The sequence below is a fragment of the Ammospiza nelsoni genome, chromosome 1 (assembly GCF_027579445.1).
Source record: "Ammospiza nelsoni isolate bAmmNel1 chromosome 1, bAmmNel1.pri, whole genome shotgun sequence".
NCBI lineage: Eukaryota > Metazoa > Chordata > Aves > Passeriformes > Passerellidae > Ammospiza > Ammospiza nelsoni.
Genome location: NC_080633.1, coordinates 41487476 through 41506344, shown reverse-complemented (window position 1 = coordinate 41506344; position 18869 = coordinate 41487476). Strand labels below are relative to the sequence as shown.

Sequence of the window (18869 nt, the reverse complement as noted above, 5' to 3'; positions counted from 1 at the left end):
TATATTTTTTATCATCTAGTGTAACATCTTTCTTAATTTATCACAGAGAATAAGGAAAATAATAAATCTTCTTCCTACAGAAGATACCTCTCATTTTATGTTTTTGATGTTTCATGTCACTTAAAGATCTGTCGCATCTAGCTTATTTGAAAAAGACTGTATGAGATCTTTAAGAGAGGCCCAAAACCTACATAAAAATTATATTCTGTGTCTGGGGCTATTTGTAAGGGTCAGCTGTTACCTTTCCCAGAGTCTTTAAAGCTTACATGGAAAAAATCCTTTCCTGACCAAAGTTCAACACAAGAAAGTCCAGCACCTTTCCTTTTGCAAATATTAATGCATTTGCCTTGCCTAGTTTAAAATAAATTTTAAAATTAGGAGTTAAATTTGAAGAAAGTTGATGACCTAACATTTGCCACAGAACTTTTTGTCTGGGAGTGTAAATACAGAACTACAATTTTAAATATTAAATTTGCCAAAGGGCTTTTTCATTGCATTCATTAATATTTTGGAAGTTAAGAACAGATTTATGTGGAATGCAACAATTAATTATTTTCTTCTGATTTTCTATGCATAATTTCTGGTAGGACTACTCAAGTTGGAAGCTCATCTCCTGAGATTTTACTGCCCCTAGGGGTCAAGTGGCTGCCATAGGTGTGAAAGTCCAATATCACCAACACAGCACAAGCCCTCTAATCTAACCTGGCATTGAGTTTGCCTACAAAAGGCTCTAGAAAAACACATTTCTTTCCACATTTAAAATCAGAGTATGTTGTCCAGCAGAGTTTTGCTTGGAGGTAAGAGAATATACTTTTTGGTTGCAAGGATATCCATTGATCTCCACTTCATAGTCTTCATGCTTTAATGTGCAAAATTAAATATTTACAAGGAGAAACGGGAGTAGGGTCTAAAATAATTAAGGTGATTTCCTCATCAAGTAGATTCCTCTGCTCAGAATCAAGGGCTTTTTTTATCTACACAATATGTAGCCAGGTTTTTGCCATGAAGTTGCCATTTCTGAACTCTGTGGGTGGGATCCTCAAGTACAGCATTCAGCATATTAAATAAAAGAACACGTATGCTGATTAGAAAGTGGAATTTAAATTCCAAGTTTCATGGTTTATTTTTACTTACAAAGAGAGTACAGAGTCCTTATACCACCCAGTTCATTCTTAGTACATTTTCTCTCCTTCGTTGCCTGCAATTTCATGATTGTTGCAAAGAAAATAAATGTAAGGAAATATACCATTATAACTTTTCTCCTGACTGATCAGCTCCCAAGAAATAATTTTATATAGTCTGCCTGTTCTTTTGCCTATATCTGCCAAAATCATTATCAAGTCATGTAAATTATTTTCTTATATCTCACGCTGACAATCATCGTTTTGTATCTGGCATGATGTTTGTTATTAATAAATATGCCCTTTGAAAAGCAGAGTAATAAAATAATATTTTAATTACAAAACAAATTCACTTGGTTTTATATTAAGAGTCACTGGAATATTCCATCAGAAGTTAATTTTTAAAGACAAAGATTGTGTATATTTTTGGTTTTTTCTACAGCTTCCCACACTGCATTTCTGTCTGCAACTGGCAGTTATAAATAGAGGGCCAATTTCAGACTAAAAAAAATACTGAAATAAGCACAATAAAAAAAAAAATATCTGTGGTGGATCTGCCTGTCTGATTAAAAAAGAAAGAAAGTCCTCTGAATATAAATGCCAGTGCCATTACAAGTATATTCATCGCTGCAAAAAGGCTGTAGCTGACAAGGAAAGATGAGGGATCTCATTTTCAGGGAATTCACCACACGAGCAAGAAACACAGCATCCATTTCAATAAAGAATTGCAATGTAGTTTTCTCCTATGCTGGAAAAATGCCAGAATCTGCAGCTCACAGCTATGTTATGAGGGCTTCTAGACCTAAGTCCTTTTTCTTTGAGATGTAAGAGAAAGGGAACTGAGACACAAAAATCATCAGATCCAAGTGCTACAGAACACACTCATTAAAACAAGTCAACAGGATGGTACAGACACATATTTCTCTCTTTGCCTTTTATATGCTGTAAGTATTTTGCAATCATTTATTTATAGGTGCTAGAGAGACTGGCAGCTAGAAAGGATAAGCATGCATAGTGTGTGTCTCCAATTGGGTAGCTTGTGATTGATTGTTTTTGCAATATGTACATACAGATATAGGCATGACAATAAATAGTCTTCTCTTTTATTGTGGTCAAAACCACATAAATCTGAAACCATTTGATACTCATATGGTAGAAAAACAAATGCATCTTTCACTTCCAGAGGTCAAAAATGAAGTAAAGCAATTGACAAATTGTTATAATTCTAATCTTTTCTATACCAGCTTGTATCTGATGCCTCTGTAAGTACAGAGTCATGATGCATTGACTGACATATTTATCGTATTTCTTGTCTGGCTATTTCTCTACTTTCTTCCCCAAGATAAAACATGTATAATTCTATTTTCAAAGTGATGCTGGTGTTCAATATACATGTATTAATGAAAGACTGGATTTGTGCTTCTTCCTAGAATCTGACCAACATTTATCAATCCCAGTGAGCATCCTGTCAATATGAAACCTTCCCTTTGTGAAGATTTTTATTGTAGCAAAGAGAAGTTGTGTTTGAAGAGATTATTCTGAAGATGAAGGGACTCTTTAGAAGTTTTAAATACAGCTGTCAGTTTATAAAGTTTGAACTTTCCAAGGTATTCCATGGGAAGTAAACAAAGGGAGCAGAAGAATGGAGACAGATTGAGCAGTGCTTCTACCCACCTCCTTCTTATCCCTCTTCTTCCATTTCCAGGTTTTGCCTATTCCGTATCTGCATGGCAGTTTTGCACAATCACAAATACCAACTTGGGGTAATTTATACTGCTTCATTAACTACACTTTCAGAAAGAAACCTTTACATGTGCCAATGTGCGCTGTGCCAATATTTTCACCCCTGCAAAATTTAAGCCCTTTTTAACCTCTGATGCCAGATGCTGCTTTAGCCCAGCATGATGATTGTTAACACAGTTGTTGAGATCCTTCTGAGTCCAGAAAAGCAGCAGACAGTTAAAGAGCATATCACTGTGGGCAGGAGCTCAAGGACATTTTGCCAAATTGAGGACGTCAGCCAAAACCTTTTGCTAATTACAGTGCTATATATCCAGAATTCATCAGAACTTAACAAAGCTATTCAGAATTTATATTTCTGAAAGAGGGAGTCAAATTTGGCCTGCTATAATCAAGAAGCAAACCCTTCTGACTCCAAAGCCTATGCCTACTTACTTAGACTGTTGGTAAGAATATGCAGGCGCATGTTCACTGGATGTTTCCACTGTCATCTGTTGCTGTTGACCACTGGCTTCCTGTGATGAAGATGCTACTGTCTGTGGAGAAGTATCAGCAACAACACCCTAGGGAACCAAATGAGAAGATGAAAAACTTAAAAATTTTGCTCATGGCAGTGAATTGCGTACAAGAGTTCAGCACCAGCTCACCTTTCACACATTTCTCTAGAGATCGAGAGAGTTTGAGGTAGCAGAACCACATGCTAACACAACAAACTCCATCAGTTTTAGAAAGCTAATTCAGCAACAAGAAGTTTTCTCAACCTACCAGCAGAACTTTGCTCTCACAGGTTGCAGCAAAAAACACCCTCCTCAAGGGCAGTTCCCTGCCCATTCAAAGCTAGAGGCAAATCTTCTGATTTTGGTGGATTCTGAGTTTTACTTGGCTTTTTCACAATGTATACATACCTCTTCTAATTCTTGATTAGCTAGCCCAACTTCACAGTGAGTTCACATTTATTTTGTTTGGTTTAAAATGCAATAAAGGCAGAATCTAGACCCACCACTTTCCACTTTACTACACATTCAAAAGAATTTGAGTCACCTTAGAAGAATGTCCTCTTCTACATACTGTCTCTATACATGTTCCCTTCAAAAATAAATTTGCCTTACACTAAAGACTTTAATCTGTTAAGTCAAAGCTCCAAAGAAGTTTTGTTTTGTTTATATATTTGCAAAAAGTAGATAAGTAAATACATAAAAGATTATATTCATGAATGTAACATTATGCACAATTTCTTATCCTATTTAGACAGTCTGAACTTGGTTTAAGTTTTTTGTATGCTTTCAAAGCAAGATACATTTTCTTTCCTCTACTCTCATGCTTGGTGTGTTGGTCTCATGAATAGCAAGTATCTTCAGGGAACATACTTTATTACTCTATTGCACACAACAGAGCCAGAAGAGGGAGCACAAAGCACTTGCTTTGTTTTTATTTGAGCCTCGTGTAAACAACAGGTAGTTTATTTTAAAGCATCTGTTAAAATATCAGTTTCATTTTTCAGAAATTCTTTGTATCTACTGCTTAGCAGACTGCCAGTATTATTTTTTTCTGTCTACTTCCTTGTCTTTATCCTTCTCCTTTTGTCCACCTCATCTTGAGATTGTAAACTCTCTGGGGCAGAGACTGTATTTTTTGGTCTCTGCTTGTGGAGCATCCAGCATGGTAGGGTCCTGGTTCATGATGCTACATGAATACAGATAAACATTAACAATAATCATCATCACTGGATAAGAGCAAAACAGGCTATAGATTCAGATAACATTTTGATTATTATAGTAGATAATTATGACATTGAGTTACTTTAGAAGGCATGACTGCACTAGCAAGGGATAGGGAAGAGGGCTTGACAAGTAATTCAAATTAACCTTAATTCTCATTTGGACAGGTCAGCATGGTGTGCAGACAACCCCATGATATGAACCACTCTCTCTCCCACCATCTCCTTTTAATTCAGATTTGTATCTGCCTGATTTAGACTTAAGAATGGCAATTGAAAAGAGGCACTCACAGTGCATTTGCAAACAAATGAGGTTTAAGGCAGAATCATACCGAGGCAAAAAAGACTGAAACATAACTAGCTCAGTACAACAGAACAGCAGTAGCCTTTCCTGTGGGACCTTATCTGGGAATAATTGCAAAGAACCAGGAGGAAACAGGATAAGCCCACTTGACTGCTGGTGAAGCCACGCCAGCAGTACCACTAACTCACATCCTCAAAGCACAGAGTAGTAATAGCACAAAATCCAAAGGTCACACAGATGAAGACAGAAGTACAGAGACCCTGGCACTCCTTGCCTTACCCCAGAGTAGGGCAGAAGTTGTTAATAAGAGAGGGTAGTGCCAAAGAGAAACACACAGGGAAGAGGATGCCAAGGCTCCCTCCTCTCGCTGTGCTCAGCTGCCCTTATGAAGCTTCACAGAAGTGGAGGCCAAGCTGACGCTCTCCCAGCAGCTTGTGGTCTACAGGGTTGAGTAAATACTTACTCATTAGACTGTCATCAGCATGACTCAGCCCCAAGGAGGGAGGGAGCGAATCCTTCCTCAAGGATGAAAAGCACTCAGTCAGTGCAGCATCCTCCACGTCTGTATATACAAGAGGAAGGTTTCCATTGCTCAATCACTTTTTCTGGTGGCTAAATGTTTCAGCAATTACCTATGCTTGCTAAGGACCGCATCAAACCCTCTTGCAATCTTCTCTTCTTGAAATCTCTTTTGGTTTCGTGGTCTGCCTGCTGGGTTTGTTTTCCTGTCTCTTCCCATCTCCCTCCCAAGTACATGGGGAAAAAATAGTCATAATCACTGATGTTTTTATTCCATGTCCTGCTGTACAACAAAACAAATGCAAAACAAGAGCCCTTGCAAATAATTTAAAAAATAAAAAAAGAGGGGTTAGAGAAAAGAAGGAAAAGGAAAGAAAGAAAACAAAAAGAGAAAGAGAAGTGCAGTCCTCATTTAATAAGCTGGAAGCTTCCAGCTACCACTCCATAAAGAACCTTTAGGACCCTTTCAAACAACAGGTGCACAAAGACATAATAAGTAAGAGTTCTGTTCCCCCTTCACTCTGCTTTAATGGATGGAGATAAACTTACTTCAATAGGGACAGCTGTTGGAGGCACAGGAGTGTACTGGGGAATGTAGGTCCCTTGCATAGGTGCAGCAGCAGTCATATACTAGAACAAATCAAAAGCAAATGAAAAGTAGAAAACCACAATTAAGATGCACAAAACCATGTTAGAAAAATGACATTCTTTCAATTTCCCATAGAGAGCTTTTAATAAGACTGTAGCATATTATTTCTTTTAAGTAAGGACTTTGGGTACAACTTACCCAGCTATAAAAAATCATAATCTTGAACTTCAAACTCAGGTCATATCTAAATATAGGCAAGTAAACATCTCACTAATAAAAGCAGATTGTTCTCTAAAATTAAGAGACTCCTATTTGCACTTACAAAAAAATCGGTGGAGACATGATAGCAGTATACATACATACATATATATCTATATATATCTATATATGTATATATATCTTATCTAATGACACCTACAACATCTACAAAACATGATGCATGAAATTTGAGAGGTTTATTCCAATCTATATTTACCCCATCAACAGCAGAAGTTGGGTTTACAGGGATACAAAGCTGCTGATAGGTGCAATCCAAGACAGGAGAAATAGAGCAAGAGCAAGATCCGTCTGGAGTTTCTTCTTTTGTACACAGGTACCTTAGCTAAATTCTTATGGCTTATTCTTACTATCCAGGGATCTTTCCTATTTTGAAACTTGTGCAAATTATTATAGCAACAATTTGTATTAGCTTCTCTGAACGACGGTCTCTCCCAAGTACTACAAGACAATCTTTTTTAAAATTCATGTATGCATGTGAATTTTGTCATTGCTATGGCACTGATTTCTTTATATACAGCACTTCTCAAAAACCTCTTGAACTGAATGCAGCAGTCATTGTTCAAATTTTCAAATAAAGTATTGATATTAAGTCCTTAGATCTATATGTACTTTTCTTTCTAAAATCCAGTCCTAACTACATATCTTCACTGACGAGAATCTCAGAATGTGCCCAATCCCCCAACTGACTGTATGACACTTCCACTACATGTTATCTTCAAAGACACACCAAAGATCTGAATCAGCCCACAATGTATTTGATGAATTTTAAAATGAGTTAAATATAGCTTTGCTTCCTGGCAGAGCTAGGAAGTGCTTGCAAGATTTTATTCCGCTGTTTATAGTAAAATTTACATTTAAAGCACTCTCCCACCTCAATTCTAAACTAACTGGATGGTTTGATATGCCTGTCACAAACATGCATTGTGAAATTGCAAAGTGGGGTGAAGACTGCAGCAGTGCTGGAGAAACGCCTAAGGGAATGACAACAGCATATGTAAGAATCTTACAGCTAAACTCTGAAATATTCTTTCAAGTAGAAGAAAATAAAAAGTATTTAAGTGAAATTGTTTTCTATTAAAAAACTAAGTGAGGATCATATGTGACATAGAAGGCATACTTGCAATATGAGCAGCATATGGTGTTGAGAACCACCACAGTATTTTTTCCCAAACTCACAGTGTTTTCCTGAACTTGAGCAAAGAGAGAGGAGTGCCCTCAGTGTCTGTGTGCCTGTATCAGGCCATGTCTTTCTGCAGCTCTTTTTCCTTGTTCTTCAGGAAGAGAATTGAATTCAATAGTGTTTTATACGAAGGTTAACCCCCAAAAAGCATTAGGCCAACTCTCCCTATTGTACTCGGTGCAGTTGGGCTGTTCTCCTGCCTCACAGATCAACAGCTAATGAGAGTGCTACAGTGGAGTGTTGCAGAGCTCCTTCTGCTCCATTCATTCTGCCTTGTAACATGCCCTCACATGTTGGGAAGACATCTGTTGTGTAGCATTGTTCTAAATGTGTCAATATTTAACATTAACCTAAAGCACACATTCTTAGTGCTCTGCAAAGACCTGCAAGGGTTCTAACATCCATGCAGTCCAACTTCACTTGTACAAATATATAGAGAGTTTATTTGAAAGTGTTAATTTAAATAATTAAGTGGTATCATTCAACTTGAACTTCCCCTGTTGTCTTCCTTGAACCTGGCGGAAGAACAACATTCAGACTCCTATAAGATGCAGTTGTCTGCCATTCCCTACCTTACACACAAACCCATCTGACTTAATATACAAACAATTAACTACTCAACTGCCTGTTAATTCAGATCACTCAGTTTTTGCAAAATCCTTTGGCACTGTGTTCTGTACAACAATAGAAACTGTCTGGGAATTACTGATGTCTTTGCTGTCTCTAAAAGCACTGCTCTCAGTAGGTGTGCAGTTTCTTACTCTATTATTTTTTATCTCTTGAGGCAGATCCTGATCTTACTTTTCATCCTCCTTCATGTTGCTTCTTTCACTACCAGACAGTTTTCTCTAGGGAAAACTGTACTGTTAACTTGAGTGTCACTGGTGGCCCTGGCCAAAGCCTGCTTGCCCTGGTCTTTTCAGATACTCACACCTCCTGGTTTCATTTTTTTTTGCAGAAGTTTTAACTGCATTCAGCCAAACAGTGATGATTTAAAGCACTGGAGACCAAAGCTATGGAGTTACTTGCCAGACTCCCTGGAGAACTGTAGGAGAGTGACTACTCCACTGTATATAACACTCTGCATGTCTAAATATCTGTACTAATAGTGGATCAGTTTTTCTGAAAAATCCTTAGAGTTCTATAATTAAAAAGAAAAATGTTGTTGGCCAAATTAGTTCCACCAATGGCACAAATGAAGTCAAAGTACCTGTGGCAAAGATTTTGGTCACAGGAAAATTTAGCCAAGCTTCAGTGCTTCAGAATACTGGTGCTTTATAAATGGCCCTGGATCACACAGCAGCAGTGGTCTGTATCACTGGTACACACATGGTGCCCTTCAGTGGAATGTCCAAACATATTTAATGCCTTCCTCTTTACAAATGTAAAGATACACTCACCATTTCAGGCAAGAGTTATTGGGCCAGCAATTAAACATGTTATGAGGGTTGGAACTGGTTCTCTGTCTCCAGGGTCTCACTGAAGGGTTCACTGAGGTTCTGTAAAAATCTTTACCAACCTATAAAGGACAAGTATGACTTTGTTCTCAGAGACACATATTTGGTGTCTAGTATCTGAAGTCCCCCTCACATGCAGCACAAGGGAGTCCCAGCTGAGACCACATGAATTTGGAGGTGTCTGCCCTGCTGGATCAGTTTCTACCATGGGAAGTAGTGCTGGGAAGCTGCTTCAGCTTAGGTTGTTTACTAACAGTGTAATGAAAAAGGAGACAGATTAGTTTTTTTTTATAACTGACACTGGCTCAAGCAAGTTTACATGTATTTCTTTCCTTTGTGAACTACATAATCCTAATTCTCTGATCTCACAGGATAAATAAAGATTACACAGTGCTAAGGCACAATGTCAGTGTTGATACTTACAACGATGGGTTTGGATAATGCAAGAGTTGAATTCCTTGTCATGAATATTCATGGTTGGTTGTTTAGCAAAATGCTTCCTGAACACTGCTGCTCAGCAGCTTCCATATTCAGCACACAATGAGCCCACTGGAATCTATGTCTCTTCCTGGGTCCCCCAGACACTCTGTCTAGCTATTCTATTAAAAAATGTGCTCTGGATCTTTTAAAGTGAGTAGAGTCCAGGCTAGGAGGTGGAAAAGGTATTCAGAAATTATTCTGAGATTTAAAGAAAAGTTAAATATTTTATATGTACTCAGTTTAAGACCACCCAGGATGAAAATTCTAGTCTAAGGATATCCTTGAGCTGAGGGACTCTGTTGTAATGCAGCTCAATTTGGATTACAGCTCCTGTAAATATACATACTCTGCACATGGCTTCCCATCTACCTCAAGAACATCATGTAACTTGGAAGTAGGCAGATGGCAAACACAGAAGACATCTATGTCAGAAGGCCACCACTGACATTTATTTTCTCTGTGAACCACACTCAGTACTTGGATAATTCTTTATCCACACATATGTGTGAGACAGAGACAGCATGACTCATATGCTCAGCTCAGCAGCACCCAGCACCCAGCTACATCCACTAAATATCAATGTTATGAGCATTGAAATGAGAGAATCTGAAGAACCCAAATGCATCCTTTCATTGTCATGTGTTTCCATCAGGATTAAAGATTCTTGTGCTGTGATGTGATCAGTCATTCAACAAGCTATGTGCAAGGCAGAGGAAACCACTGTTCATTCTTCCACAGCTGTACAGGCTTTGTGGGTCTAAAAGTAGAAGCTGCTCATTTCTGACAGTAAAATGAATAGTGACTCTACAGGCAGAGATGATGGATCTGGAGGTTATAAGGGAGCTTTTCTCAGCAGTCTGATCCTTTAAAAGCCAGTAATTTCTACTACAGAAAACAACTACATTGCTGGTGGCAACAGGCTCCTAATTTGCTTGTAAACTATTGTTTTCTTCATACGGCACAGAGAATGAAAGTTCTCAGCACTGAAGATGTGCAGTATTATAATATGATTCATGCTTTATGATGCCCAACTGCTTAATTCAGACTGCACTGATCAGGTACCAATTTAGTCTATATGCTACATTAAGAATTCTACTCATGTCTTTTCCGATGGGGTTTTTGTTTTTTACCACTTTGAAACAACTTAAATGTGTGGAAAAAATACCTAGCTAGAAAACAAGAGTGTTGATGCACACTTACACCTCTGTTCTTTCAGATACTGCCCTCTGTGACTACAAAGAGTTAAATGCCAGGAGGTAACAAATGAGGAGGTGGGTTGAGGGGACAAAATGAGATCCCTCAAGAAGGATCATGTTTAATTCAGAGAGCAACATCACTTCTTCGAGATCTGCAAACAGCAGGGTGTCCCAGCCTGGCTCCAGCAAGGATCCTGTAAAGCCTGCAGCAAACACCAAACCCATAAAGGTGACAGGCACTGGGAAATAAAAACACAGGAGGAAGACAGCTGCCTGTACCCAACGGAGTGAGGGAGCATGCTGCAGTAGGATAATAGGATTTACCCATCAAAGGTGGAGCTGAATCACCTGCAGGGAATTTGCAGGAGCTTTTACATTGAGACTGTGGCACAGGTAATGTCCATTTATTCATCTGCCCTAATAAGCTCTTAGCCTGCTTTTCTCAGGCCCAGGTTAATGCAGAGTCAGGCATCTGCCTAACAGCTGAGGTACATAGCAAACACCCCTTACACCAGCCATTAGTTACTGAGTTTGAGCTGAGACACTGCCTGAAAGAGTGCCTCTTGCAAGACCAAACTATTTCATTTACATCACCAGAAGAGTTTGGCTGCACATTCTGTTTAAATTCTGAAGGCCATCATTAACAGAATGTATAAGAAACCACGCTAAAGTTCAGTTCTATTTATAGGCCTAGTTGCCTATAAAATAACACAGCTGTGATTAGACAGAGGCTGCTGCAGATGCATGAACTCTCTTGGTCACTATGAGTTCTGTGGGATTTTAGAGACTGACAACAGTTAATAATCTGATCAATGTTGAATAAGTTTCCTGGTATAAAGAAAACAAAAAAGAACTAACAAAATGAGATAGTAACAGATATGTTGCAGTAAATCTGGAAACCTCAAACAACACTCAGAATCAATAGACTTGCTAAGGACAAATGGCAATGAGCAAGGAAAAAATGTTTAAGAAGCCTTTTATACATTCCATGTGCAAATGCTTTTTTCTGGTGTTTTGCTTTGTTTTATGCCAATGTATATCTGTTGCAAGAATCAAAGATCTCTTTCCTTCTATCATCAGCCTTGATGTTCCTGAGAAGACAGGGAGCCTTTTCACTCACGGTGAAAGCCAAAATACAGAAGCCTTGTACCAGACTATGCTGGTAAGCCCTTACACCAACCAACACAGCCTGCTAAAGGGAGATTAAACAGGATGTCTAATGTGAGCAAATGCTAAATCATGTATCTGAAATAAGACCAGAATCTGGTCTTCAATGACTATTTGTGGCTTCCTATCACCACATGAGCTATAGTACAGTGATAATGACTTAGCTTTTCAGGATTCCCAGAATTAATGCCAGGGTTTGTTTCTGCCTTTTTTTTTTTCTTTTTTCTTTTTTTTTTTTTTTTAATCTTTTAAACCATCTGAGAAGTCTAGACACTGCATCACTAACAGAATTATGTGAAAACATTTGCATTGCTGGAAAACTGAAGGAAATGAGTCTGTTGGCTGAATTTATTTTTACCTTTTTTTTTAATCTTTTTTTTTTTTTAACCCCATGAAGGAAACGTGCCCTTCCACTTTCAAATCTCTTTCCCTGCAAAGAACAAAAACTGTGTCTCTCTTTGACCATTGTCAGGTGGTTATAACTTTAATGAAATATGGAATAAAACCACTGCTTTTTTCTCTCTGGTTCCACCTTCTCATTTGAAAATACTCTGTTCTCCAATAGAAAAGAACATTGTCTTGCTGTGCCCTCTTATCCCATAGTCTGGCATGGAGATATGGGAACTCAGGAAGAGAAAAGGACCATCTAGTTCATCAGTGCCAGTGGCAGTTCAATGAAACACAATATCCAGCTGCCACAGTTTTCACTTTAAACTTAAAGTATCTTTTGCTACCCAGAAGCATTCTCATTTTCCAGCTCAATCCTGTACTTATTCAATGGCTGTTATTAATTTCACTTTCTCCCAATTAAAGAATGGGAGAATAAATGATATGAAGTTTTTGCATATATTACAATAATTTTGCTAATAATTATCAGCCAGGCCTAAAATATAATAATATAATTCCATTTTACCACACAATTACCATAGTCCTATCAAGAGCAGCTCTGTCATTCAACAGAATACCACCGCTGGGCCACTGCACTCATTGTTCAGGCAGAGAATAGAAATCTTCACCGGATTTAACATTCCTTCCCTGCTGCTCAGTAATACAAATGTATTTAGGAATGCTGGCTATCAATTCCCTTTCAACCTTCCTAATGAGATGTTACCTAATTCTCTGAGCAAGTTAAATGAAGGTAGAGAGAATAATAACTTCAAGAACTATATTTGCAAGCTAATCTCCTTTTCTCTTCAGGAGTTCTAAACATCCTTCACAAATCCCTATCTGTGGAAATCAGAGTAATACAAAGGTATAGAAGAAAAAGTGCAGATGAGCTAACCCCCCCCCATAGCTAACAGGTCTTTTCTTCTGTCTGAAATTCAGTCCTGCTACTAAAGCACAGTGATCAGGACTAATCACATAAAGACTATTTAGAGTAAATAAATAGGAGAACAGTCAGATACCCACATACAGCTGTGCACCAGCTCTCACTAGCATACACTTTGTAACAACTGTAGTGAATGCAAGCAGTATAAACAGATAAAAAAACCTGGCTCATTCACTTTAACCACTTTTTAGTCCAAAGGCTGACACTAGAAAAGAACTCAGTAACTCTCAAACCACCTCCAGATATCTCATCAATATAAAAGGGCAAAACCAGAGGAAAACTCATCAGGATGTGAAAACAAATTTCCATTCTGATTGCATCTTTCATTAATTGGAAACTTCCTTTAGGAACTTGACCTGAGGGTACCAAAGATCCTTGCAGTCCATGTGGGTGTACCAAGGCCCATGATAGTTTCACTCTTCCTTGTGACATTGTAGGTGGGGATCCATGCAGACTGTACAGAAATGTAGACTGATCCCCATGTATGACTGCATATATGAACAGCCCCAAGATGTGAAAAATGATTTTTTGTATCATTTGAATAATGCCATATGTCTGATGGATGCATTTGCAAGAGAGGAAGACTTCTGTGCTTAAAACAAAGAACAAGACTCTGGCAATTTGCTGTATTTTCATAATTGTTCAGTTCTTACATGTTTCGCTGGAAGAGAGGTTTTTTTTTTTAATACCCTCTATGTACCTGTCCTATGAATGCACATTATGAGCTCTCTGGGGCAAGTTTCTGAGCACGGGTTAGTGCCTGATTTATTACAGTCCTGTCTGCAGTGCCCCATATAAAATCAGGGTATAGTGACTGCATCATAATCATACTGCATCATTTTTGGTCAACCAGAGGTGGCAATCACTGAGATTCTATGTGAAATTCACACATTTATATTCTTCTTTCAGATCCTGTATACTGAAGAATAAAAGGGTGGTGCAGCAGAATTATAACTGTGGCTTCTGATACTTAAAAATTCCCTATGCACCCCTTTAGTTGGAAACTCTTAGACATTTCCATTTAACTGCAATTCTGCCAATTAGTCCCTGATGAATGGCTGCTAGTAAGATGAAGGAAAATTGATCTGTACATTTTCATATTTTCAACATAAGTAAAAAAAAATAAAATGTGTTGGTGAATCTCTCAACATATAAGCACGCTGAGCTATTATTAATAACACATCCATATATATGAAGAAATAATTGTTTTCTAGAGGTAAACATGTCTTCTAGATGTTATTAAATCTCCATGAATTTGAAGAGTCTAAAGAGAAGCAGACTGCTGTGTGCAAACGTGCTGTATGGTTGAAACAAAAGGAGAACTGCTCAGACTCTTTAAATAACAGTTGCTCATCAATCATCACATGCACTTTCCACAGCTCTTTCAGACCAGGGATAAAAGTGGACAGCTCATGGGCCAGCTGTCCAAGAATGAAACAGATGAAAGCCAGGACAATTAGCTGGAAGCTAAACCAAACCAAAAAGAACAGTAAAAACAGACAAAAGGGCACATGAATGTTAGTATTTCCAGTTTTCCTAGAAACAGGAAGAATTTCAACATCTCCTTCGTGAAAAGGCAGTCATGCCTGGCAGAGGAAAGGTAGTAAGATAACAGAATTATACCACCAGTGTACACCTTGGACATTGTTAATAGCAGCTAAAGCATGATATTCTTCAGTCCTTTATCTCTAAAAGATCCTTAGAATCCAAAATATTTGGTCAAGTATGAAAGATATCACTGTGGGAAGGGAGGGCAGGGCAGGGACCATTTCAATACTTCATGAAAAACACTGCTGTTCACCAGTGCCCTGCATGCAGAGATGGAGGAGAAGCTGTCGGTTCAGTGAGCCTGAAACACCTTGCAGACACCTGAAACACCACTTCCAGGGCAAGTCACCTTCTGGGGCTTACCCTGGAAGCCAGCAGTGGCATTAGGGATGCCTTGCAAGCTGCCCTTCCTGAATGGATGGTGAACATGCCAGTCCAGGCTTAGGCAGGGGGAAACACATTCCCTCTGGGAAATGCTGGGCCTTGTGCCTAAGGATACGAGGAAAATCAGCCTGCTCATGGGTATGTGTGGATAAACATCCCCCAAATCATGCACTCAGGCCTTCCAGGCAGCCCAACACAGAGATGATATGGTTGAGTAGGGAGTTTACAAGACCCAAGAGCCCTGCTTCATCTCAGCCCTCATGTGAAGCTCTGGGACGCCCTTACCTCTTCCCACGCATCTGGAAACTGGCAGTACCTCTTCAGTCTTCAAGCCAGTGCCCTGCTTTTTTTTCCAGGACAATCCCACCAAGGTGCCTCACCAAAGTAACATTCCTGGGGTTTTCTCACTTGGCTGCCAGACTAATCTGGCCCTCAGAAAGCAGACCTGTAAGCTGACCCAATAGGAAGTCTGGAAGCCTGCCCACAGCATTGGACATGCTGAGGCTGCTCTGGAACATGAAATCCTGGGAGTGTTTTGCAGCTGCTGCCTGAAAACTGACAGAAACCAAGATGGACATTTAAGCCAGTTGGCAGCTGCCAAGGTCTTGCAGACTAGATTTTGTATTGGGAACAACATGAGGCATTGTTTCTGAAAATTAAATTCTGTTTGGAATTTCTGGCTCAAGGGACAATCTTTCTGGTTTGTTCTGAGTTTTTAGAAGATGAATCAGAATGAAACCAAATTTCATAAGATTGATTTCCCACAAACTGGAAACCATGAGTGTTGCTTGGCCAACTCTTCATCTATCTGCAACTTCAGCAAAAGATAAGCCATATGCATATTTGGATAGGGTGGGGATACTAGAGAATACTAACCTTTAATGGCTGGTGCCAACTTCAGTGCACCTAAAGTATTTTAAAGTGATGCAGTACAAAATATTGCTTCGCATTGGCATAAAAATTGTGTCAAAATCTTGAAATGTATTTACATGATCACTAGCTTTGCTTACATGGCAGGGCTGTGGAAAGTGGTAGTAGTGAGCACTTCTGGGGAAATCTTCCCTTTCCACTTCCACAACCTCTTGAAATTCTTGTGGAAGAAGGATCACCTTAAAATTAAAGTCAATGCCCTACTGATAGAATGTGACTGTAAGAATATTACAGTCTGTCCCTCGGTATGTTAACTATCAGCTGTGGGAGGAACTCTGAGACACATTGGATCATATCAGCAATAGGGCTACAAAAACAAAGGAGAAACCTTGACTTTTAGCAGAGTGGACTGAACTATACTGCTATGTCATCAGCTTATCTACCATGTAATGATTTGCTAATAATGTTGAATTCCTAAACTTGCGTGATAAAAATTACACAGAATCTCTCCTAATTTGTCATTGTTTCATCCAAAAGATAAGGGGAAGAGGTAAAGAAGATACCAAAAATTTTTTAAAATATTGAAACAAACAATGAAACAGATAAAACAATGAAAACCAACAGAACAAAACAGAAAATGCAAGAAGGAAAAAAAAATCCCAATACTTCAAAAAATAGCCATCCCTCCTTGCCATAAGCCCTCCTGTTTTATAATCTACTTAGTAATTCGTCTCCTAGAGAGAGGTTTCTTTAGAATGTCTCCCATTCTTGACTCTTGAAGGTCTTTCATACTATTTCCCTATAGTATAGTATTTTTTCTTAATCTATTACATTTTTTTCTTAACCTATCACTATTACCTATTATTTTTCTAAACCTATACTGTTTTGTTGGGGAAGTGTGATCAACACAGCTGATGAACCATAAGCAAAGTAGCCAAAATCACAAGCCTGATGCTTCAGCTTTAACTCTCACTTTGTACAGGTGAGCAACTTAACACATAGCAAACATGAGGTTTGTTTGAAAAATAAAAAGGTACAAGTACTCATTTTTCAAAAGACACTATTAAATAGAGCTTTATGAGTATGCTTAGTAGTTATTTTACCAGGAATAACGTGAGCAATGCTTGAAGGGGCCAGTAAAACAGATGCGTCTTAGTGCTGGCAGAATAGCAACATTCCAAGCCTGTTCTTTGGGTTCTTTCACTGCTAGCTTTCCAAAGGAGACAGAATCACCTCATATGCATTCAAATTTTATACAATTATCATTTGGTATGGATTTGTGCTTTAATACCTTCTTACAGTTCTGGAAAATACAAGCACTGAAAGTTTTCAGTGCTGATGTATGAATTTTAATAATTTCTATGGCTAATAGAGACCTGGCCAAATATAAAGCAATTCCCATCATTGGAGAAAAAAAATCTCTTAATCAGTCTTGTCCTTGCCCTCACTGTACTAAATGTAAATAGTTTTAGACAGGGCTAAAAAATGTGTAGCAGCAGTCTCAGCTTGATAGACGAGTATGCTGAAATGGTTGCTCTCGATACATTTTTTCAGTTAGCACATTCTGTGAAAAATGAGAAGCAAAGCTAAATAACAAAATCTTCACAATTTCCTCCCCTCTCTCTAATTCTGATAGAGATTATGAGGACAATAATCCAGGAAGGGAATCAAGATTGGGGAAAAGCCAAATACATATTCAAACACCCATATTTCCTCCTTAAGAATGCCCTTTCTATGACAGAGATGTCCAAACAGCACTTAAGGAGCAACAGCAAAATGCCTGACAGACAGGCATGATAAGTAATGGCTCAAAATGTTTGCAAGCCAGACAGAAAGGGTGACTTTTTCTTTCTTTTTTTTTTTTTTTTTCCCTGAATATCCTTTAAGGTAAACTCACTCCCTGTCTGCTGGCATGCAGCCATTTTCCTATAAATTCATATTACAGTGCTGTATTTCTAATGGATTGGGTATGGTGCTTTTCCATTTTGCTAATGAGAAAAGCTAAAGGCCATTACTTGTTCTGATTAAGATCCCAAGGGAAGAAATGTGATGTGTATATCACCAGGCCATACCTAAAGGAAGTATTTGGCATTTCCAATCAATCAGATGAAGTGTAGACAGAAAAAGTCTTATCCTGTGACGGCAGAGGAAGAAGATATAGGGGGAAAAGAAACCATAGAAAGTGTCTTTAAAAGGTGACTTACAGGAATCAGTTATAATGATATTAGTGTGATCAATGACTAGGGCTACTATCTGGGAAGGATGTAATTACCAAAATGAAAACTTTCAAATGGGAAGCCTGATCAAGGGCAGAGGTACTGTCATATTTCTCAGGGCACTGTCAGCTCTCATCCAGGCAATGTATTACGGTGTCACTCACAAGCACTGCGAGGTTGTGCCTCCCTGGGGTGGGAGCAGACCTGGGAGTGAGGGATTGAGAAACTTTGCATCCAGCTCAGAAACGTGCCTAAGTCTGGCCCCAAAGGCAAATTCAAGATAAAGAAAGATAAGGCTGGGCAGAGGGGAAAATAGAAAATTCCCAGTCATGACTGGCTCTAAGGAAGGTTTTTCAGCAGTGCACATTTAAAAATCATTTCCAGAGAGAGAGAAAGGAAACGCTGTAGACTGATGAGCTACTTGTCATAAAGGAGAGGAAACAAAAAAATGTACCAAGAGATGCACTGCTCCATTTACAGAAGGATGGTCTGGAATATCCTCTAAGATGTTTCAATATGCAATTCCTACATGTTTAATCCTGTTGTCATAGAATTTTTCAAATTTATATCTGAATGAAATACAAAGTTTAGAGACAGTTTTTCATCCCTTTTTCAGTGGCTGCATAGTAACAGCTTGAAAATGGTACAAGATAGATGCTCCAGATGGCAAATAAATGAATAGAGCTTGGAGATGGATGTTCTAAGAGAGAACAAGATTCCTTGACTGTGTCACAATGCACAGTCAGAGGTGTAGATATACTGTAAATAATAT

At 38.6% G+C, this 18869-nt stretch overlaps 1 protein-coding gene across 2 annotated transcripts in view; it reads right to left on the bottom strand.

Moving 5' to 3' along the window:
* RBMS3 (RNA binding motif single stranded interacting protein 3) overlaps nucleotides 1-18869 on the bottom strand; it is a 443351-nt gene that overhangs the window by 6655 nt on the left and 417827 nt on the right. For both annotated transcript variants that reach the window (XR_009420205.1, XM_059490845.1), the window contains 2 exons: nucleotides 5951-6031; nucleotides 3297-3424 (listed from right to left, as the gene is read on the bottom strand). Coding sequence is in view for 1 of the 2 variants with exons in the window: in XM_059490845.1 (XP_059346828.1) it covers nucleotides 3297-3424; nucleotides 5951-6031 (209 nt within the window). In the remaining variant the exon portion in view is untranslated. The remainder of the gene's footprint in view (nucleotides 1-3296; nucleotides 3425-5950; nucleotides 6032-18869) is intronic.